This window comes from Athene noctua, chromosome 2, assembly GCF_965140245.1.
Source record: "Athene noctua chromosome 2, bAthNoc1.hap1.1, whole genome shotgun sequence".
NCBI classification, from domain to species: domain Eukaryota; kingdom Metazoa; phylum Chordata; class Aves; order Strigiformes; family Strigidae; genus Athene; species Athene noctua.
The window spans coordinates 4,887,416-4,911,560 of NC_134038.1; the positions used below are offsets into that span (position 1 = coordinate 4,887,416).

The 24,145-nt window shown below is 41.3% G+C and overlaps 1 protein-coding gene across 2 annotated transcripts in view; it reads left to right on the forward strand.

Annotated features, from left to right (window-relative positions):
* The window catches only part of SLC45A4 (solute carrier family 45 member 4), an 89,627-nt gene that overhangs the window by 58,742 nt on the left and 6,740 nt on the right, over positions 1–24,145 (forward strand). For both annotated transcript variants that reach the window (XM_074898363.1, XM_074898361.1), the window contains exons 3-7: positions 16,887–17,075; positions 20,116–20,295; positions 20,406–21,481; positions 21,578–21,677; positions 22,626–22,837. In XM_074898363.1, coding sequence (XP_074754464.1) covers positions 16,887–17,075; positions 20,116–20,295; positions 20,406–21,481; positions 21,578–21,677; positions 22,626–22,837 — 1,757 coding nt within the window. The remainder of the gene's footprint in view (positions 1–16,886; positions 17,076–20,115; positions 20,296–20,405; positions 21,482–21,577; positions 21,678–22,625; positions 22,838–24,145) is intronic.

Genomic DNA, 24,145 nt, shown 5'->3' on the forward strand with positions numbered 1-24,145 from the left:
GGCTATTTTGCAAGAAATTATTGGAAAAGTTTTGAGCTGCGGAATCAGGTTGATAAAATTTAATAGAAATCCATTTAAACAGGGAGAAAACAGGCCGTGGATTTTAATTACATAATAAATAAATAAATAAATCCCCAGTAGCTCATGTCACTCCATAAACATATTCCTCTCTCTGAAATCTTAAGTAACAGTGGGTACAAAGTGGCACAGATGCAGATTTTTCATAGATAAACCTAGCAATACACTGTCTTAACACTTGGTGATCTTCAGTCGGAACCTCACAGGGGATTTTTTGTGGTGTAGTAGAGGCAGAGCACAGATACTGAATATGACCTGGTTTTCTACAGAAATAAATTGGATTTAAAAGGGATTCATGAGACAAGCAAGTGTAACTTGCCCACGATCAGTGACCTGAAAGCCTAAATGCTGCAAAGAACAGTAAAATGAGTAGGTAGCGAAGGGGAGGGAAAGACTTTCAGCAATGGGCAGGTAATGGCTGGCAAGAGCACTAAAGTACTGAAGTGCTACTAGACCTAGTAGGTGATTCCACCAGTGCTTTCAAACTGAGAAGAGATTCAAGTCCTTCATTTGTTTTCAGTCCTTGGGGAAAAATGTCTAATCCATGTTCCCACTGCTTCAGAGGATGTCTAGCAAACAGGGTTCCCCCTTCCAGTTGCTGTCATTGGAAACTGTTTCAAGTCACATAAAATAGCATCAAAGTTCATGAAACCAGGTCTTCAAAATGTTGTGTGGTGTCTCTGTAGCATCTTGGCTGTTCCTGTTTATATTGAATTCCTTTGTAAAGTAGGTGCTCTATGAAGTTGTTTCAACCTTGAAATTCCCCATGTCCATGTGACATTCTAAAGATTTGGATGCAGAGACCTTCTTGGGATTGGGTAATCAGAAGGATTTGAGTCTGAGTTTGTATAGGGAGTGGTGGCTGCATTACACTGCTCTACAGCAAAGTTAGATGCCGTCTCACCAGGCTGAGGAGTGCTCCATGTGAGGACAGAGCTGATGTTTTGTTGGGCAGCTGCAACCACTCAGCTGCTCTGCATGGGACCCCACCAACATTTCGCATAGCAGCTGGAGAAAAGTCAGATAAACCGTGGCGATAGAGCAGTTGAATGCTGAAATCACAACTTCATCTACATCCCAGATTACTAAGTAAAAAGCATTTTAGTGAAGCAAACTTTATGCAAATAGAGGATGAATTACCTGGAAGCCAGAACTGTGGCCACCAAGTAATGTCAAAACAAAATGTCACTGTGTCAGGCAGAAACAGCTTCCACGATCGGCTCAAGAAGCCTTAACACACTTCCAGAGCAAGACTACTTTTCCTCACAGAAGTGCTGATGTGGAGATGGGTGAATAGAAAGGATCAGTCCCTGCACTGGCCTGGTTCTGCCCTTGGTATCAGTTTTGTATTTTGTACCACGAGGCAGTGCAATCTCTTAATATGCCAATAAATTTTGTATAGCTTCTGTTCAGATCATCTCAACCTTGAATTTCTATCTTCTGGATCCTGGTTTATGTTCTTTCTGGCTCAAGTGATAAACTGAGCTGGAACATTTCTATGTGTTCTCATTTATGGACTGTTTAAAAACACAAATTACCTTCTTTTATCAGTTGTGCTTCTCTCTAAACAATGGTCTTTCAGTAATTCACTGTATCAGAATTGAGGCCCCTGAGGATAATCTGCAAATTGCAAAAATATTCTGCTTGCTTTAAATGAGTTCTTGATCTGGAGGTGTTTTAATACCTCTTACAAATTATATATCTGGACACTTCTGGAAATTAAAGTATTTCTTTGGAGAATGGAGTTCAAGTTCACACACTTCAGTAGGTGATATTAAATTACATATTCTAAGATCAGTATTAAAATTTGTCACTCTGGGAAGAATCTTTGTGAATCTAAACCCGACAACATGCCTCAGGTATTCAGACAAATGATGGTTTATCAGGGTTAATTGGTTGTAGTGGATACGGTTGCAGTATTCACTGTTTTCCTTGCTTGATATGGAAAGTCAGGCATAGTGTCTTACCAAGCCAGACATTTTCTGGCAAGGAAGAGTCATTACAGGCATACCTGCTGTCTTACATGGAGTCCATCAGGTGACTTAAAAATGATTGTTTATCATACTCAGATGCAAATTAAACAATTTGTCTAGTGATGGAATGCCACTGCAGCCTCAAACATCTGATCTGGTGTTTTGTTCCAGGCTACAACAGAAATGAAGAACAGATGCAGTGTTCTGCTCTTTTTTTCTTCCCTTGGGTCATTATTCCATAAAACTTTATAAAACTAGGTTTCTGGTTACTAGCCTTCAGTGTCAGTTTATCACCTCTGTACTGGTTCTGCACTATATCTGCCTTTTTAGAAAAATTGCTTATTTGAAGGATTTGGGGTTTTTTTCACTAAAGGATATTCCTAATTTTAATGCCTTTGCAATATAAATTGCTTACTTTATACTGACTTTAAATAAAGAGCAGAAGGAAACTTTGTCATTGGTCTGAAAATTGAGTTTAAAATTTTTTCTTTCCTGTTTGGTTCACCAAATAGGAATATGCAAAGAGCACAGTTTACAAACTTGAACTGACTATTATCTCAGAGGTCATCGCTAGCCCTGGGGTGAGCAGCAGTGTTGACACCCCTTCCCTAGTGATTTGTGGGGTCCCCCCAGATACAGAGATGCTGTGTAACAGTGGGGAAGCTCAAGAAGTGCATGGGGGACCTTTCAGGATATTTGGGAACAGAATGAGAAAACAAGATGATATAATCAGTGAAAAAGTTGAGGGTGCCTCTTTGTAATTTAATTAAGGAGTAGCCCTAACAAGTGCTCCCTCCTTCTCTGAGGTAGTCAAAGACATGGATCCTAAATCTTGTGCCAGGGACTCCATCACTTTGGATAGCAGTCAGTGTGTGTGAGACATTATGGATGTAAACGAAGGGGAAAGTTATTTTTCTGTGCTGTGGATTCCTACCTCACTGATGTGGCAAATGTGTTTAAAATAAGTTTTCAACTGCTTTTAAGCCATAACCTTCAGGGGAGAGGTTTGGTACAGCTTCCTCTGTCAGATATTAAAGGATTGCCATATTCATGCTTTAAAATTATTTCAGTTTCCTTTGTGACCAAATAATGCTGTGTTGCTGACTATACCTGTAAATTGTATATAACTCATTCTGTTCTTTTATAAGCTCAAATGACAAGAAAAAGGTTACAAGCAGGGTGATGTGAAATAAAACTACTTTTCATAATATGATAAAAATACTTTGGTGGTTTGGAAAACAGTTGTGTTCTTTGTTCTCATTAGGGCCTAATTCTCATAATTTGCAAGTTCGGAGAGGAAATGTTTGCTGTCTTATTTGTTGGTGTCCTCTGCTTGTTTAACTTAAGTTTTTATTGGTAAATTTATCCTCCCTTGCATAGCCTCACTGCTTGTGAAAAGTAACACATGGGAATAAAGACTGCATATAAAAGTCTGCGGCGAGAAGTCTTTTTCATCTTGTGTGATTGCATTTTACTTCAAACTATCAATTCCAGCTTTTTTGGTGCAAAGTGACTCCATGGATCTCATTATCCTTCATGTAGAAATGCAAGTCATGTAATTTTTAAACAGCTCAGTAAGCCGGGGAGGGGGAGTCACTCCTCAGGGCCACAGTGTGTAATTTGGAATGCTGCCTGAGATTTGGGGGTTAAGTTCTACTGTAGTTACCAAAATTTCCTCTGTGTGCAACTTTGTAGTATGACCCTGCAGGCTTAAAATACTAAGATCAAGATTTTTATATAGCTAGAGTTTAGGAAACTTCAATGTGAAAGCAGCTCTGGTTTTAAATCTGTCCAGTACATGGGTAGAATGTGTTTAATTGTTTAAGCCAAAACATATCATTTTATAGAAGGTGTGTAAGAAAGTTTGAAAGTTTGAGGCAGACTACATAAACACCAACACCATCTTTTTAATCAGCTCTCATAATTTCATCTGAGAGGGTGGTTTTCTATAATACCCACGAGGCAGGCAGTCGGTGGCATGAATAGCTATTGAGGAAGACCATTTGGGGGGGACACACACCTTCAGTTGATTAAAATTCTCAGTATGATAGTCCTCTTACCAGTGTTTGTATGTCTAGAGATTGTTAAAACAACTGGTGGACCAGTGTTTTTCCTGGAGCAGCAGTCTATACGGAAAACCATGTTTGCAAACTACAACCTGAAGCTCGTTTGTTGAAGCAAATAGGAAAAGCACTAATAGGATTTATGTTTCGCTTGATATAGCCACATGAGGAATTAACCTCAATAAAGGCAACTGCGTAGAGGAATGCAGTTTCTCTTTAGGAGCTTAGTGTGGGTTATTTTAAAAATTCTTCTGTTTTTTTTAAGTATACAATGAATGTGTTAGAAGAATCAGTGCGTTTATGTATAATTCAGCAACACTTTTAAAATAGCAAATAATTTAAAAGTGAATGCAGTGTTACTGTTCTTTGACTTGTTTAGCTGGTAGAGCTTCCCAGTAGCACAGTTGTGACAAAAATGATCGTCTGCAGAGTGTTTATTCCTATCATAAACAAACCTATAGTCCTAAAGACTTTAGAAAGGCCAGAAGGTTGATTTTTGCAGTGTAGTAACAATAAACAATCCACTTTTTGTAAGCCTTTTATGGGAATGGTGGCTTTTGGGGAGGCTTTGAGTATTGAAAAGGGGTGTAAAGCACTTTGAGACTACATGACATGCATGGCCTAAGGAGTATAGGTAAGATCAATTCGACTTTTTCCTCTCTGACTGGTTTGGGCATTTCTAGCTGGAAAAATGGCTTTTAGAATATGAAGCTTATAGGAGGTACCAATAATGTTTATTAGCTGTTATTTTTTTATTTTTTTTTTTCTGTTGGATCAGCTAGGGTAACTATAGGAGCTGCCTGCACCATTTACTGACCCTTGAAAGGACTATGCAAATGTGATCCTGTCTGAGATGTAAAGATCAACTGTCTGGTCAGTAATCCCTGGGAAGATGAAGGTTCTCAGATGGCATCTGCAGGGTACACAGGCCAAAAACCACCTTCCTGACTCACTGTTTTCACATGACTTCCAAGCGTGTAGTCAAGCCTAAAAATTGGGAGAGAGGAGGATGGTTTTTATCAATGTGCAAAGACAAGCTCCTTGTGTTTTACGCTGCTGTACACTTACTGTATTTTCTAATACATACAACTTAAGGCTGGAAATGAACTGTTTTCTTTGCTGCTTGTGATTCAAGGGCATGAATGTTGTGCTGACTATACTGGCCTGGCTGCCTGCTTGCCAAAAAATACTTTTTTGGCTACCTTCAAGTCTGTTTGCCTTCCTTTTTCAAATTCTGTTCCAGGATACCCTGACCAGATGCCATGCTGGGCTACCTATGTGCCAGTCATTTGTTTGGCAGTGTGAACCACATCCTTCATGGTTTCCTAGTGCATGGGGGTTGGTGGGGTAGAACAGACACATCAGGAGTAGACTTCTGCTGCAGTGAATGGGAGTTTCGTATCTAGGTGATGCCTTCTAGCCCGATGTTTGCTACAGTGGTATTTTAAAAGTCTTAACCTCGAGCGAGTCTCATGAAATTTGGCACGTTCTAGCTGTGCTCTTCATTCTGCCCTTGCTTAGTTCTGTTAACTGTACTTCTATCTCCCCTTGAGGTCTAGTTAGAGCAGTGCAGAAGGGTGGTCAAAGCTTCCCTTACGCACAAAATCCTTACACTGCGGAGTAGCACAGGACTGGAGCACCCAAGCAAGGGCTCAGGCTGCACCTACTGCTGCCCCCTCCCACCTATGAGTAGCCCCATATTGAATTGGTCCCCATTAAGCAAGTATGATTTTAATTAAAAACTTGTTCTTAAGCAGAACAGAGTTGTTGTTGGTTAACCAGATTTATTTTTTTTTTAGGGGGTGGGAGAGTTCAATCTGGGTTGAACACCCAGAGTTAACAGTTCAGGTTTGGCTCTGCTTGGAGGGAAAAATAGATGTTCACTCCAGTTTTCGGTTAGGATTTGATTCAGCTGTGTAAGTAGATGGTCATATTCTGGGGTATTAATGTGTTAATCGCTGCAACAAAAGCTCCACTGTTGATTAACAGAACAGGCTTGCGAGTTGGTGCCGAAAGATTTTCTATTGTATATGTAAGAACCTCTTGAGTTTGGGAATTTTAAAGTGCGTTTGAGCCGAAGTGCCTTTGTTAATAAATTTGCCAATATTCTAGAAGTGGTGATGAAAAACCCTATTGAGTTTTGGATAAACTGGGATGCTGCATATCTTCAGGCAACACATGTCACTGTAATTGATGTCTAATCTTGCAGTGAGACGGAGCGGTGAAGTGCTGCAGCGTTACGTAATGCGTGCGGAGTCGAAGTGGGGCATCACGTACAGCTGATGCATTTTAATTACATCCCGTAAAGGCAAGGGAAGGATTAGCGTGGCAAAAGAATTTCTTGATTGCTGCATTCATATATGTGTCTGCATACGTTTAGACGCTTGTGAGTGATGGGAAGTGGATGCTAGCGTAGTTGCGTGTGACCTCTGAGTCCTTTTGTATCTGCAGCTTGCTTAACTGGCCAGCAACCGGGGACAGCAATTGCAGCCTAGGAATTAATACACTGACACTGTGAAGTGAGCCTCGGGTGGTTATACTGATATATGTGTATAGTTGAATACAACCTGTATTTTTCTGGGATTTGAAAGAAAGTTCTCAGCTTTTTATTTGATGTAAACTCCTTTGTTATATCCCTAAAACTGCTCTTCAGTGGAGGTTAAAAGGATTTATTTTTTTTTATGACTGCTGGTTCAGCACACTGGAAGTTGCATCAGATTTAATCTATGTTCAATTTGAGCTCATTAAGCACTGTGATGTAAATTTCTTATTAGTGTCAAAGTGACATATTTCTAAATATTGGTTAATAAGTGGGAGAGGAAGAAAAGTTAAAAACAAGTTTCCCAAGAGCCAAAAAGGACGACATAGATATCTAGAAAACTCCAGTGAATCAGTTTCAACAGTCGACAGGAGCCCTTGGCAACGTTGCATTTCCTTGCTCTGTAGCTTAATTACGTGCTGCAGAAAGAGAAAGCTCGTTTGCACTGTCAGTGTTTGAGTACAAAAGGTTCAGCTTCTGGTCGAAGTAAACCCGGCACTTTTCACTGGTTTGAACGTACCTTGGCAAAAATAAATCGTGTCGTTTTGGTAAAGATATCATTCAGCACAACCCTATAGTAATTGCTAAGTAGTTTCACTATAACAAATCTACAACAGCAAGTGATTTTTGGTCTTTCCCTAAGGGGGGCATGTATCATGTGTTACTTTGATTCCTTCTCTTCAGCAGCAGTAGTAGCTGCTAATATTGGCATATTTATCTATCTATTGGCAATTGCTTGATACATTAGATAAGAAAGTAGAAAACTGGATTGTTGTAAGGGCAGTAAGATAGAAGGTTACTCCTGTGGAATTAGGTTAGTAGGAGGGTTAGAAACTTTAAAATACATAATTGAAGCTTTAAAAGCTTTACTTGACAGCAGTTGTGATCACGCTAAAAGGAGAACCAGATTTGCCTGTCTGTAGATGTGTTCTTTCCCCGATGCCTCAGACCTCAGCTGTTCTCAGGCTTTCCCCCCCCCCCTCCCCGTTCCACACATACCTTTGGCTCGCTTCTCTTAACATATGCTTCTCTTACCTGACACAGCACCATAAAACTGGGTTATAAACTAGAAATTGTCAGGGAAGCCACATAAACCTTTCTACAACTTTGGCAGTATAGCAGCAGAGCTTAATGAAACACTGATGACTCCCACAGTTGCCAAATATGAGAAGGGGAGGACAGTTGCAGGAGGTTGAGAAGCAGTAATTGAGCAGAGACAGCAAATGGGAGAACTGGATGATGAAATACTTTAAGAGGCCTGTCACTTATTTCCTTAATTCCATTTTTCAAAAGTGTTATTTAACCCAACGTGGTTGCTGCTGGCATGCTATTGCATGGGTAATTTCAAAAGCTACTGCTGTACCGAAAGGCAGAATAGCTGCCAGAAGGGGATATTACTTGTCTGCAGCTTAAAAACACCTCCAGGACTCTGTACGTGAAACATCGCACTAGTATTTCTGTACTGAAGCTGTTGAAGAGCATTGCTTTATTCCCAGTTTAGTTGTTGTTCTTTCAAAATGGGTGGCTCTAATCTAGTTGTAATAGTTTCCAGATTTTTGCGAGTTGTTTCAGCTGTGAAAGCGTGACTTGCTTGCATCCAACTACTAAGGAAATTTAAAATACGAATTACAAGTTTTAAGGAAACATTGGACAGTTTTTCCAGCATCTCTAAACTGATTTCATCCTTTTACTATTGCTATTAATTAGTTGTTCATATACCTCAGCTTTATGTTGATCCAGCTTTCATCTATAATCTTGTCCTTACGACAGGGAGTGACTAAAGCAGAAGCGTAGGGGTATTCTATAGGCATGAATCTGCTGTAAAAGTTTTGGATGTCACAGTGATGCAGGCAGCGAATCCCTATCCTGGAAGAGGAAGACAGTGCTCCAGCCCTCTCCCCTGCAAAGTATTTCTTTGGTCCAATGGATTTTTCCTGATGCATTCAGGTGGGCTGCAGCTGACTTTTCCTGCTAGCTTTGGAAAGAATTTTCTGCATTTTGCCCTTGGATATCAGACCTTTCACGGTACTGTGCTTTTTAAGTCTGTGTAATATTTCTATTAATTCTTCTCTTGATTATTACTCCCCTCAGTGCTAACAACCCCATCCAAATGGAGGAATTGTGCTTTATCCCTCCACTCTCACATCCCACAACTGATTCCTCATTTGCATGGAGGAGGCAGCTCTATCCTCACTTCATATCATCCGGAGCAATAACAGACCAGCTGAGCGGGGCCACGAGCCCAGCGCTCCCAGCCCTCGCCCAGACATCCCTGCTGACAAGAGCTAAACAGGAGAGGGAAGGAGAGCATAGACTTCTTGCAAGCAGGTGATAGTTTGTGCTCCAGAAAAGTATGTTCAGATTTCAGAGTGCACGTACTCCTGCCTGTAAGATGTATATAACGTGCTGACAGCTTGCGAATGTTGCAGGCTAAGCAGAAGAGCTCTTATTTGACAGGCACAAGAAGAATTTCAGGATGTGAATTTTACCAGTGGGAAGACTGAAGCCACAGTTTTGATATTGCTCCTGTTTTATGTGGTGTTTATTGCAGTAGGTCATTTCTGAGACACCGAGTGATTAAAGATGCCTGGCAGCTTGCTAGGCTATCATTTTTATGTAAAAAGCTAGCAGCAATTAAAAACCTCATGGTGCCGATTTTGTTGGGAGTTTTTCCACCTGCATTTTTGCAGCTAAATTGAGGCTTGTGATCACACATACTGGTCAGTATAATTTTTCTCCAGTGTTGCTGTGCTGTGTGCCACTTGTTCAAAATGGCTTCTGAACAAGGGCTTGAGCAAGTGTCATTTTATCATACAGGCTGGGCAGGCGCAATTTAATGAAGAGCAAAATTTTCACATAAAAATGAAGTCCAGTATAGGGCTTCAGTTTTCTCACACCAGGCATAAGATACTATAGCATTAGGAGTGCAAATTAGAGACTCTCTCCTTTCATATGATACGAGACTCTGATTTCAAGTAGTACTTAATATACTCCCACATTTAGAAACTGCTCAAATCGTGGTAATAGGCACCAGGAGAAATTACTGTGCTTTTTCATATCCCTTCTCTGTCGGTCAGAGTTCCTATTTCGATCCAGAAGTTAGAAGGTGGTTTCTCATGGGTGCAATAAACTCAATGTACAAGTGCAGACTGTACTGCAGTAGTGCTCAGACCACCACTCAAGCCTATTCCAGTGCACGGGTTCAACATATATTGGCTCAGGTAAGGGTTTTTTGGCAGCTTGGAGTGTGTTACACGAGCTCGAAGCCATTGGAAGCCCTAAAATCTGAGGGGAGATAGCAAGAAGCAAAAGAATTTGTGGTTGAAGTTTCACGGCGATACAGCTGTCAAAACAGGCACGCAGCTTGTTTGTGGTTTCTCTGGGGGACCCAAATGTGTGGCAACTGTATTTTTATTTTAAATGTAAGGGAGTGGATATCAGGGTGCATTTATGAAATTATTTCAGCTACATCCTGAAATCCCTATTCCTCATATAGACCCTCCAAAGCTCAAATGCTTGAGTTTGCAGTGGTTCCTAGGATTCTGTTGTAACAAGATGAAGAGCAGATACTGAGGTTCTAACTTTTTCACAGCTTTTTGACAAGCATTGGTTTTGCTTGCTACACTCTTTAGAAAACAACAGTCTAAACAAAGTAGCTTGTATAAGCAAACAGATCAATGTGAAATATTTTAAGCAACACGCAGTATTCTATACACGGGTGAAACTGTGGAATACCAAGTATTTGCAGGGCACGACAGCTTCTTGTGTTAGTTCAGAAATTTGTATGGTGTTTACTTTAAGTGTATAAACAAGTCTCTAGGTGATGATTTCTGACAAATGAAAATAGGAGCCTAGCATCCTATTCCCATATCAGATCTTATTGTTAAGCTTATAAAGAACTATTTTTCCCCCAATAGAACTTATCAAAAAGAGGTTTTGAATAGAAACTGCTGCATGTGACTTAATCTTTCTTCCATGTAACTCGTGACCTCACGCAGCCCTTAGACTGATGGTGACACAGTGAGCATTTCCTGTGAACCGTGCGCGGTGCTGGTCCCACTATTGTTGGGCACTTTTTTTGTCTGGGAAAAAACAAACCCTTATTTACTAGAAGCCAGTGTCCTGTTTGTTTGTAGCTGGCTGGGAAATGCCATATTACAAGGGTCTCAGTGGCAGTCGTCGCTGCTAACAGAAGTTGTTGTTGTGTTTTGCTCTTTTTCTCACTGATTTGTATGAGACTTCTGAGTCTGCCTTGTGACCTGCTCCAGATTCAGTTCACGGCACAAATACTAACCTTGTTTATCCAATATGTTTTTTTCCTCCTCGGTGTTTCCTCAGATTAGCTGTCCGTAAAAGGCTAAATAATAATCCTTCAGTGGTTATTCCTCCCCCAAGAGGCCACCAGGTTACTTTTCCAAGTTGGTGGATGGCAGTTCACTCAGAGCTGCTACCTGGCGAGGCAAGCACGGTGGTGGAAAATTACAGGCAAAATAAAGGAACAGCACTGAACTGGTAATAGGTCACAGCTGCTTTGGCCTTCAAGTCTGTGTGAGTTGTAGGAGCCTTTGGGAAAGGCATATGCTGCGTGATACTTTTCTTGGTCATGTGAAATCAGTCCCAGCCTAGTTATAGCCTGTTCCAGGTGGGTATAGCAGCTCTCGGCAGCTGAGACATTTTACATTTGGCTGTAAGAGGTTGTGGCGAGGCAGGCGTATGGATGACAGGCTTGCTGGGCGGTACTGCCTTGAAATCTGGTCAAAACTAGCATCCGTACATCTGTTCTGCACATCAGAGACTGGATGCTGCAGGGCTGCTGGCCGGGCCCATCACCGTAGCCAAGTTTATTTAAAATACATGTTGAGTCCTTGCCACTAGATGGGGGTATCAAAAGGAACTTCTTGGTGTCAAAATATTCCCTTTATATCTTCATTTATGCTCTTCATTGTCTTGGCTTGGATTAGATGCCTTCTTAACTGTCTTCCCATTTTAAAATATTGTGTAAAATGATGAAGTTCTGTAGGTATAGCTGCATATATATATGGAGAAAGGAACTGTTAGGATATGTAATTACCCTTCTCGACTGCCTAGTGCCCTTTGCAGACATAATTTCTGTAAAATTTCATTACTGGAACTCATTCTTGGGAGGCAGCAAACCTCTGAAAGACTTTGGGGGATTTTTGTGTTGTTTATATATATGTGTGTGTATGTATATATGCACACACATATATATGCACACACACAATCTCTTTAAGTATTTCAGTTTTCTATCATTTACTTATTTTGCTTCTGCTGTCAAATCATGCATGCCAACCTAAATATGCACGGCATGTATGCAGACGCTGAAGATACTAAAACCACAACAGCCTCTTTTAAGGGAAAAAAAGTATTTTGGGGTTGGAGTTCTCCTTGTCTGTTTGGAACTTTCCTCGTTTCTATGAAAATGTCTAGCGCTAAAGCAAACCTACTGCTGAAATGATGAAGGTCCTGTAGACTCTGCCAGTATGAAGCGTGAATTTTATGAGGAACATCTGCAAGGCCTGTTTTGAAATCTTGCTTCACAGGACAGTGGAGGTAGTGCTTAGTGCCATGGAAAGCTTTCTTGGAAGACCTGTAGTAGAAACAAGGCTGTGAGCTTTACAAAAGTCTGGCTTTCCAGAAAACTGTGCTGAGTGCAGACATCAGAGGGGGGGGAACACAACTAAATCTATACAGAGAAGGCTCTTCTAGGCACCTGTTGTCTTGCAGAGTTTTGGTTGACTGGGCACTCTACGGCTTGTCAATAACACACCTCAACTTTAAGTTATAGAAACCAAATGCGAAAAGTAGCTTTGGGTAACTGTCTTTACTACCCACTGCTAAAATGATTGCTCTGTTTGCATGCCCGTACATTGTCCAGGTGAGGAGACTGCTCCCCATCAGACAGGTTCAGGAGGGAATTCTCCTGCCAGCAAATTTTTTTTTTCTGTGCTGTTTTATTTTAGCTTGAATGTGCACCAGCTTCCCGCCAGGAATCTTCTCTAACCCCACTCAGTAGTTTTCCACTTGAGTAACCAGCTAAATTCTAACGTGACGGTATCACAGTTTACATACTTACAGTAAAGTCATACACTTCACTTAATAAATTATAACTATTTTGAATTATGCATAACTGTATATAAAACACATTTGATGATTTCATAAACTGCTAGCTTACACTCGGAATGCAATTTATAAGAGCCCTGCCACTTAGGTTACCGAATTAGTCCTATAGCGTGATTTTTTCAGCAAGAGAAAAAGCAGGTTGTGCTTCATGTTGATGGTTCCTACCATTATACAATCTGTGGGAATTGCTCATGTTTCATTTGAAAGTTATCCCTTTCCTGTTTATTTGGAGGAGCACTGAAAGCTTTTTAGAAATCCTTCCATTTCTCATGGCATGGGGCTATTAATTCTTGTATAGATTTTTATCGTGGCTTCTTTTTCTAAAGATAGATATTTTGGTCACTAAAGAGGAGTTCAGTAATAAATATCAAAGTGGTTTGTCTAAAGAAGGATCTCCAAACATAATGTTCTTGGTTTTTTAAGTGTCCTTTTTACCCTTCCATAAAAGCTACATCCCTAGCTCCATTCTGAAATCATTGAGATTCATGTCTTTTGGGAAGTAAGCCATTTTCAATGTAAATATTTGGATTTAGGCTTTTATTTATAATACTTAGATGTTAGGAAGATCACCCTTTTCAATCAGTGAAAATAAAGACCTCTCAGGAAAGCATTTCAGTCTCTTCTGACTCATACATAGCAAGATAAGACTCCCTAATTGTAGACATGTAACAGAGGTTGGGTAAAAAACCTTTTTTCCTTTCTTTTACTGGCCTATAAAATCAAACCAGAATGTAGGCCTTAGTCTGATTTTGAGTTATTACCTGCAAAATTTATCTTGAAAGTACTGAAGTCAAAGTAATGCTAGCATTAAAAATAACTGTGTTTTTTAACAATCTTAGGACATTTTTATGACACTTGGTTAACTGTGGCTTTAAAGCGTAAAAAATATCTATCTTTCCAATTTAGAAATGTGCAATTTTTACAGTTGAAGGACAAAATATTTGTAAACAGGTTTTAATTCTCTGCAGAAGTCACTTTGAATTGTCATTTTGAATAGATTGAGTGTTTCTAGCACTTTTCTTGTGTTAAAATTTGTATGTACCACAGAGAAGTGCCATTGTAGCCTGGAGACAGACAAAGCAGTAGCCACAAGGACAGAGGGACAGTGAGTTGTGCAAGCCCCCAGCATCTTGTCCCTGCTGTACTAGTGTTTCCTTGTTGCTTCCTCTCATTGTCTCTGTTAAAACGAGTTGGTTGTCTCAGTGAATATTAAAAGAGAGTCTTTTAATTGTGTCCATTTTGCTTCTGTCTGCTTAAGGCTGTTTATTCATTTAAGATAGGGTGATGCTTGTAATGCTGATATCAGAGCTCTTGCTAGTTTTCATTCCCTGTGTTTATTTAAAGCAACTGTATGATTTATTGTAAAACCTTCCCAACATCTCTTGAGTGTTTACTGATGGATGAGCTCCACTGAGATGTCCCAGCTCATAATTCACAAGTCACAGCATCATTCACAACAGAAACTTCTGTTGCCAGCATAGAGCCCTCTTGCAGTGATACAACATGAAATTGTTTCAGATGTTGGTGATCACTACAATAAAGATCACTGATGGTTGGTTAAGCTATAGCTTCTAAATTTATTTAAAATAGCCTTGCTGCAGTGACTTGGCATCACACAATAGCAACCTCTGATGTATAACTGCTGCTCAATAGGATGGCTCTATGGAGGCAAAATGGGATGAGTATTTACACATTACCATTTCTTCTGTGTCCTGCAGAAAAATTATTCAGCCTAAACCTGCCTACCATTTAGTTTTACTTTCTTTGAACTATATGTGAACATCTGTGTGCTAGCTCAGGCATAGGTAAGTGTGTGTGTCTTGGAGCAGGTGAGGTGCCAGTTAAACACACAGTGCCTGAACCTGCTCCTGTGCTTGGGAAGGCTGTTGAACTCAGTGAAGTTCAAGAGAATGTTAAAACCACAGAGAGATGGAGGTTTTCCCAGCCCTTTTATTGGGATTACTGGCTAGCTGAGTTGCACCTGTGGTTAGGATAGAATAGCACTCACTAAGAGAAGCTGGGTGGTGCAAAAAAGTGTTGGGGTCTGGAGAGACGGTGATAACAACTGTGGCTTCTTGAACAAGAGCTTTAAACCTAATGTGCCCCCCTACTACGCAGGTCTCAGCTAAAAGCTCTGTGTCAGCCAAGACATCACCAAACAGTTGGAAAGGATATGCAAGAGGTTGTGGTTTGAACCATAACGTGAACGAGGTGCGATCTGTACAAACACAGCCCTTTGCTAGAGATCCAAAAACCTGCTGCAAAAGTCGTCGGTAGTTACGTAGTAAGTGCTGATGTGGAGTATTGGCCTCCTGTACAGGCCTTCAGCTGCCTGTAACAGGGGAAAAATGGCTAAACCATGATGCTCTCCCCTGTGGGTGGGGCATTCGTGGGCATCTTTGGTCCAAAAACACAGGTTGGGTGGGTTCAGAAGAGGCAAGTCTCTTCCAATAACTCTGTATGCGTAAGGCGGCTGTCACTGTTAGCTTGTTCGTTAGCCAGAGCTAAGTCAAATCACATAGGGCTTGGCCTCAGACCTGGATTTTGAATCCTGATGATAAAATTGGTTATTTATAGCAAATTTGTTTTGAATATACAACTAATTTTCCTATAATATAATCTCTGCATCACCGCAGAGCGCACAACAGTCTGGGGAAAATCTGATTTATCTCAAGGAAGAAGTCAGCATTGTTAGTCAAGATTTGATGGTACTTTAAACAGCAGGAGATTAGACTTCCCCATTTGCAGCCTAGGCCGTTTGGGGCAGGGATTGGTATAATCCTGCTGGGTCACGGATGCCTCAGCGCGCTGAACAGGGAGCACAAGGTCCGGGTTGATCTCACTAGCAAAGCTCGAATGCTACTCACGCTCGCGATGCGTGGTTTTGAATAATGAGTGATTTACCTTCCTAGGGTAAAGATACTGAGTTTTTTAGTCTTGGTATCAGTTGGACTGCAAGAATTTGATTGGTTGGGTTTTAATGCTTTGCTAAGAAACACAGTGGTTACCTGCCCTGTGCTGATAAGCTGAGAGAGGGACAGATCTCCAAGGACCCGGGTGGAGCTGCTCTCCTGGGCCAGCCTGCCATCTGCAGGCCATTGCTCTCCATGCCGCAGAGGTGTAAAGCAGGGCTTCGGGGGTTTCCTTCCTTCTTCAGAAATTATTTGTAAAAGGTTTGGGTTTTGTTGCTTTTTTTTTTGTTTTTTGTAAATAGTACATAATAAATCCAATTTGTTTCCATCTGATCCTATGAATAGTCACCTCAGTTCTGAAAAAAACCTAAGGACAGTGGAGATAAGCCTCCTTAGATTTCTCTAGAGGTTAATAATTTCTTTTTTTCTTCTGTTCTCCATTGTTCAATTTTATAAGTAAAAGGTTTTTATGCATAGAAATAGAATATTTCATATGACAGTGAAATTCTGTCCATCATTCGCAGTCCATTAAATCTAAGACCATAATTTTGTCCATCATTCTCAGTCCATTAAATCTAAGACCACCACCACCAAAAAATGGTGGTGGTCTTAGACAAACAGTCCCACTATAGTGTTCGACTCCTGTTGAATGTTCAAAGATGTGCTGGGAAGGGGATATGTGTATTCAACAACCAGGTGGCTTTCCAAGCATCCCAAAGATCTTTGTTTTTATTGACCACAACCACATAGAGGATGCAACAGTTACTTGGCTTCTACACAGCGGATCGTGGCTGCTAGTTTTTCACAGAGGCCATTCCCCACCAACAGTCCCTCAAAATAAAATTCAGCACACTCAGCAAAATTTAAAGTGTTGTATTTTTGGACGTTAGTAACGAGTGATTCTGCTTCTAAATCTCTTACTTTTATTTCAACAACTTAAATATATCTGTTACCTTCTTATTGCCCAGGTATTTGAAAGTTTATGAGCTGTGCTTTCCTTAACTGTTTTTTTAACCGTTGATAAGAAATTTTACCCGAGTTGTTAATCTGGGACAGAATTTCCTGTAGGTAAATTACTGATCGATTTACAGTTTTCAAACATCTAACAAAATTTCATGTATAAAGTGAAGTGTTTGGTGTCTACCACATAACCTTTATATCGTTTTTCTCTTTGTTTTAGGTCTTCCTGAACAGTACTACAGCCTCACTTGGTTCCTTAGCCCTATCCTGGGCTTGATCTTCACTCCGCTTATAGGTTCGGCTAGTGACCGCTGCACGCTGAGCTGGGGCCGCCGGCGGCCTTTTATCCTTGCTCTCTGCATTGGTGTCCTCTTTGGAGTTGCACTTTTCCTTAATGGTTCTGTTATAGGTAAATAATGAGGAAACCACCTGTGTCTATCTCTTGCGAACGTATCTGCTTTAAGATTTTTATGTAGGAAGTAAAGGTAATGATATGCCCCTGATTTAACTGATGTTTAGCTTTAAAAATGATTAGAAATCTCTGCAGCACCACATTTGAGCTATGCCTCTCGCATGTTTGGATTCTTACTCGAAGGTTACAGTGCTGTGTGAAGTATTGTGCAATCATAGCTGTAACTGGTAATACAGTGTTATTAATACAATGGTTGCCAGCATAATGTTTGCAGTCGCTGAGACGAATTTGGTCGATCCTTGACATGGGAAAATTGTAGCAACCTGTTCACAGGGAAATGTTTCCTGTTGTGATCCATTTTCCCTTTAATGCATATCTGGCAACACATCCTGTTTCCAGCATTATTTCAAAAATTATCTTTTCACTTTTTCTTGTGCTTTTCTTAGACCTGGTATTGAAAAAGTCCAGAACACAGTTAATATTTGTTTATCAAAAACTATGTGGGAAAATAATTTTTCCTGAGCCCCCATCAAAGCTGGTAAAAATAGTTTCCCTTGAACATAGTTTACTACAGAACTTAATCTACAATCTACAATCTCTTTGTAAATTTAGTGTAGGAGAGGTGACAGCAAGTACACTTGGGGAAATGTTTACATCATGGTTGGACCGATGCAAATGAAAGGAACTTAGCACCTAATAATATCCTCTTGGCTCTCTTTTTTTTTTGGGGTTAGATGCAGCTCTATTGTGAAAAAGTTTTACTAATTGAGGGAAATGAGTGGAACATTACCTTGGCTCAGCATCTTAGCTTTTTAAAGCCAGATTGGGATGCCATATGATGGTTTTCAATTTGCTGCAAACTGCAGTGGACAAACTGTTCAGATGAATAACATTTGGCTTATGCTTTTTTTAATTTACCCAAGCAATAAATATTAATTATTTGAATTGCTATCATATGGTAATAATCATACTTTGTTGTTGTGTCTCCAAGACTTACTCCTCCTCCTCCAGATGTATGCAAGATGTTAGACTGCAGCCCTCTTACAAGATTTTAATTGATAGCAAGCTCTTACTTCCACGCAATAGTTTGGGTCGGTAGCCACTGATAATGGCAAGCAAACCTCACACAGAGTTTACAGGCATATTTTGAGTTATCTCACCTCCTAAGTAAATCAGCACAAAATACTGTCTTCAATTTATCTCTAGTTCTTTGTTGCACAGTAATACAGTCTGTTGTGTAGCTTTCTGGAAAACCTGTGCTTTCCAGATACTCCAGTGGTTCTTTTGTGCAATGAACCTTCTTTAAAACACAGAGGCTGTTGCAGTGAGCCGTGGAAGTGAGCTGTGTGCTTTGTGCATCTGTTCCTGGCACATGGTTGTGGTAGATTTTGAATGAAAACCCTCTCCTGAAGAGCACTTTAAACACTGCTGGGCCTCTCTCAGGGGAGCCTGGAGCAAACTGAAGTGAGAGCTGTTCCATGGTCTTCTCTAGTTCCATCCTAGAAGACAGAGATTTGCCACTTACACTCTATTTACATCAGCATAAGACAGCATCTTATCACTGAGCTGTCATTGCTTATCATTGAGCTATCGATGCTTATCATTGAGCTTATCATTGAGCTACTATTTAGAGCAGATGTACAATATGATAAAGCAATTTTAATGTCTCTTTAATTGAAGTTTTTGAAACGGTGGTTTGTGTCACTTTTCAGAGAGAAAAGGCATCACTTACCTGCCTCTCACAAAAGGGGGTGTCCAGCGTTTTGCAGGAAAAGGCCTCATTTGTAACCAGTTTTTCTTCTAGATGGACACTATATGATTTTATTATCTTCCCACTTTATGTTCACACTTTCCTGTCCTTAGTCTCCAGTTACTTGCAATCCTAATTTCAGTTTGGAGCTACAGATGCTGCAGAAACTGAGGGGTCCGTTGTATCGTAGCCTTCTTCATAACCTGGTCTCTGGCAACGGGAGTTACAGGGAGGGGAATAAGGTGCACAGGAGTATGCTAAAAAAGGGGCTCACTAATCCTGATAGTAATACAGCCACGTCCCAGGCAAACACCTGTGTATAGATCTGACTCGGCTCTCCTCTCCACTGTGTGCGCTGTTCAGGTTTCCAGCCAATCTAAAGCACTGACACCCTTGGTGTTTGCTGCTGCAAGATTCAGCCGAGCGTGGAACACGTATAAAATTCTTTTGCATTCAGAGGACTTGGTATAAATGAAGAATGAATATGCAGGAATCACAGCGCTTGAGATTTAAGATGATTTTTGGTGGCTTAGCCAGTTCATCTCTTTCCACAGTCATTTTCATCAGTTACGCTAATGGTTTTATCAGTCTTGCACGTGTAACTTCTAAATCTCTCTGATTCAAGTAATCCATGCTTTTGTCAGTGTTTCATTTCATGAAAAATTCTTCATTTATACACTAATGCTGCCTTTCTACTCTGTAGACAAAAAACATTTCATCCCGTGCTGTCAACAGAAGCTGACTGATGCTTTTTGCAATGCAAAGTAGCTTCGTGTTGCTTCATCATTAAAAGTTTTACTTATAAAAATGATAAAGAAAAGATGAATAAGAAATGCAAAGAGAGAGGCGAAGGGTTTAAATTTCCCTTTATCCAACCATTGCTTATTAGGCACCATGTCAGGAACGCTGTCAGCAGTGGGGTTACCTCTGTTTTTTAACTAACAGATGAAGTATGTCATCTTGCTTTTGGATGCTCTCCTCTCTCACCGTGGCTGTCTTTTATAAAACAGCCTTCAGCATTTGAAGGAAAATACATGCAAGAAACATGAAGTAATATCCAGTGCTCTCAAAGGTTTAAAAGATACTTTAAAAATAACATTTTGAAAAATAAATTTCAGTCTTACAGTCTTTATCTCAGGCCACCTATGAAGCTGTGCAAGGGTTGAAATTGGCATTTTATTCTGTAAAGGAATGTTTCCATCTTTTTCTTAAGGAACTTAACCTTGCTCTTAGTGGTTTTCCCTTTTTGACTGACAGGCTCAAATTCCTCTTTCCATTCTTCCTCAGGTCTGGCTATTGGCGATGTCCCGGACAAGCAGCCCATTGGTATAGTTCTCACAGTCCTTGGTGTTGTGGTGTTGGACTTCTGCGCTGACGCAACAGAAGGGCCGATTCGGGCCTATTTGTTGGATGTGGTGGACAGCGAAGAGCAAGACATGGCCCTTAACATCCATGCGTTTTCAGCTGGTATGGAGTTAGTCGATACATTTTTGGCAGCTGTCAAGTCATCCTGATGACCAAGTTGTGACTGACCTGATTTTTTCTGAACTCACTTCTCTTTTTTTCCTCTTCCACAGGTCTTGGAGGAGCAATCGGTTATATGTTAGGAGGGCTGGACTGGACACAGACCTTCTTGGGTGATATTTTTAAATCTCAAGAACAAGTCCTTTTCTTCTTTGCAGCCATTATTTTCTCTGTCTCCGTTGCTCTCCACCTTTTTAGCATTGAAGAAGAGCAATATAACCCTCAGCAGGACAGGATTGATGACGAAGGAGACACGCTTTCCAGTGTCAAATTCAGTGGTAGTCTCCCCCCTCTGAATCGACTGAATGTAATCAGTGAGGAAGAGCCGTATGGAGCCTCTATGTTCCACGATGAGGTTCAGTCAGAGCATGATCTCAATATGGAGTTCCTCGAGGTGAACATTGTAAGAAGTAAAAGTGACTCAGTTCTGCACATGCCTGATGCTACATTGGAAATTGAATCAGAGCTGCTTTTTCTGCATGACATCGAACCCTCCATTTTTCAGGATGCTTCATATCCAAACACTCCCCACAACACAAGCCAAGAGATCATGAAGTCAAAACTTAACCACCTGTCTGGTTTCCTCAGGGACAATGAGAAAGAGGAGGAAATGTTGCTTGATAATCACTTAAATGAAGATAAAGTCCCCAACGTGAATGGCTCCCTACCAAAAGAGTTCCTCAATGGGCACGCTAGAATAGGCATGAAGCAGTCTAGTACTTCAAACTCCATGCGAAGGCGGAGGCACATGTTCTACCGTCAGCCATCTTACACCTTCTCCTACTACGGCAAGATAGGCTCTCACCGTTACCGCTTCCGGCGGGCCAACGCCATCGTGTTGATAAAGTCCTCCCGCAGCATGAACGATATCTACGACATGCAGAAGCGGCAGCGCCAGAGGTACAGGCACAGGAATCAGAGCGGCACCACAAATTCGAGTGGAGACACGGAGAGCGAAGAGGGGGAAACTGAAACCACAGTCAGACTCTTGTGGTTGTCGATGCTAAAGATGCCAAAGGAGCTGCTGAGACTGTGTGTCTGTCACCTCTTAACTTGGTTTTCAATCGTTGCTGAAGCTGTGTTCTATACAGATTTCATGGGACAGGTCATCTTTCAGGGCGATCCAAAGGTAAGAGAACAGTTCCCGTTGGCAGACCTGCCTAGAGTTACTCGTTTGAGATGCACTCGTTACAAGAAAACAGCTTTGTGTTTGTGCTTGTTGCAGGCTCCTTCTAACTCAACCGAGTTACATGCCTATAATGCTGGAGTTCAGATGGGATGCTGGGGACTGGTAATTTATGCTGCTACTGCTGCTGTTTGTTCAGGTAAGAGACTGCACTATCAGACAGTGGAATGCACCTTTTATACATCTTTGCAAGGTAAAACTAGCTCTGCTTCAATTAGCATCTACCTCCTTGCTTGGGGTGAAGGCTATTTTGGGAAAGCATTTCATGTGGTCTTAAAGGGAGGGGCTTCTTTAAGAATCGATATTTAAAAAATTCCTCCAAATGTAGAGGTGGAAATAGGAACAGATGGGTTAAGTGAGTGCACAAAGCACAAGATGATATCAAGGGATATTGAATGGCATTTAGGTAGTCATCGGGAAACTAAAATTACACTTTTTTAGAGGATTCGAGCATATGTAAGAGGGTTTTTGCGAAGACTTTTTACAATCAGAAATATAAATATATATTTCTGAAAGTCTTTTGTGCTCTCTAATAACAGACAATTTGGGCATGGAATAGACTCTGAAATTGAGAGCTTTTGCCAAACTTAAATTCTGCCTTTTGCAGCATGTGTGCAGGCACGTCTGCACAGATCAGTGTGGTGGGGACTGCCTCTTTGTTGAGACGTGTCCAGCTGAAGTTCAGGTGGGCAGCTTGTTCCTGAACACAAATGGAAATGTGGCTATAAACACCAGTGATCTGATGGCTTTGATTAGTGAATGTGCTTGCATTAGAAACTGAATCTCCTCTGTGCTCAGTGCCCCTGCATGGATAAAGTGAATAAATAGGTAAAATTACTAAATGGGCTGAGTGGACCATGATACGTTTGAGTCTCAGAGTATTTTGTTCTGCCCCAGACTTGCAGCATGGTTTAGGCAAGTCTCTGAGCTCCTTTGTTCCCCAGTTTCTGAAATAGCAATAGGTCCTTTTCCCAGCGAGGGCTGAGACAGTGAGTGTCTGAGTCCTAAACAGCATATCGAGCTGTCATGGCCACGTCAAAAACTTCACCAGTTAAACTGATATTTGTTTTATTCTTGATCTCTGCAGCCTTGTTGCAGAAATACTTGGACAACTATGACCTTAGTATAAAAGTGATCTACATCCTGGGCACGCTGGGTTTTTCTCTGGGCACTGCAGTGATGGCTATGTTCCCCAACGTGTATGTCACCATGATCATGATCAGCACGATGGGAATAGTCTCTATGAGTATCTCCTACTGCCCCTACGCGCTTTTGGGACAATACCACGATATTAAACAGGTACGTGGAATATTTTGAATATTTTAACCAAGGCAGAGCAGTCACCTTTCTCTGAAGATCACAGTGGCAAAAGGGATTTATTAAATCCCATTATTTGAGATGCCAGCTTTGTTGGGATGTGTGCCAAAGCACAGATTAGTCTTTGATGGTAAATAGCAAGAGCTGCCATTTAAATCAAATGGTATTAGCGTCACATTGGGTCAGTGGGGTCGTGATTGCTTCACCCTGTGCTGAGGTATAAAAGGATTTGGGTGCCAATGAAGAGAGATGAAATAATTATTGGAGTATATATTCTACACCTAGTCGTTACTACTGTTTCTGATGTATTATGTTAGCATTACTCAGGTTCTTCCCAGTCTTAGATACTGAGGTGAGCCTGGAAATGCAGCTGTAGGTTTGGGGAGATAGAACCCAAACTGATTCTGCTGGAAACAAGGTCAGGTTTACTTTCCATTTCTTAACACTGTTCCATTTGAATTACAAATTAGAGGAGGATTATTTATTTTAACATGTTTCTGCACTGGGATTGGGAGGGGAATTCCATTTTATAATCATAAAAATAATTTCCACCTACTGTTTCATGTAAATTATTTTTTTTTTTTTTTACAAAACGTAATTGCCTTGGGGAGATGTGGCTGGAGCTGTCTGGAAGAGAAGGATCTAGGGGTTCTCACTGACAAGCAGCTGCACATGAGCCAGCAGTGTGCCCGCGTGGCCAAGAAAGCCAACGGCATCCTGGCTTGGATTAGAATAGTGTGGCCAGCAGGAGCAGGGAGGTGACAGTCCCCCTGTGCTCTGCACTGGTGAGGCCACACCTGGAGGGTTGTGTCCAGGTTTGGGCACCTCAATCCCAGAGAGATCTGGAGGGGCTGGAGCGAGGGCAGAGGAGGGCAACGAGGCTGGGGAAGGGCTGGAGAATCAATCCTGTGAGGAGGCAGGGCAGGAGCTGGGAGTGTTCAGTGTGAGGAGGAGGAGGCTGAGGGGAGCCCTCATCCCTCTCTGCAGCTCCTGACAGGACATTGCAGAGAGGCTGGGGCTGGGCTCTGCTCCCAGGGGATCAGGGACAGGACAAGAGGGAACGGCTGGAAACTGCCACAGGGGAGGGTCAGGCTGGGCAGGAGGAGAAAATGTTTCCCAGCAAGAGTGGTCAGACAGTGGAATGGGCTGCCCGGGGAGGGGGTGGAGTCCCCACCCCTGGGTGTGTTTAAGGGTCGTTCAGATGAGATGTTGGGGGATGTGGTGTAGGGGAGAACTTTGCAGAGTCGGGCTGAGGGATGGACTCGATGATCCCAAGGGGCTTTTCCACCC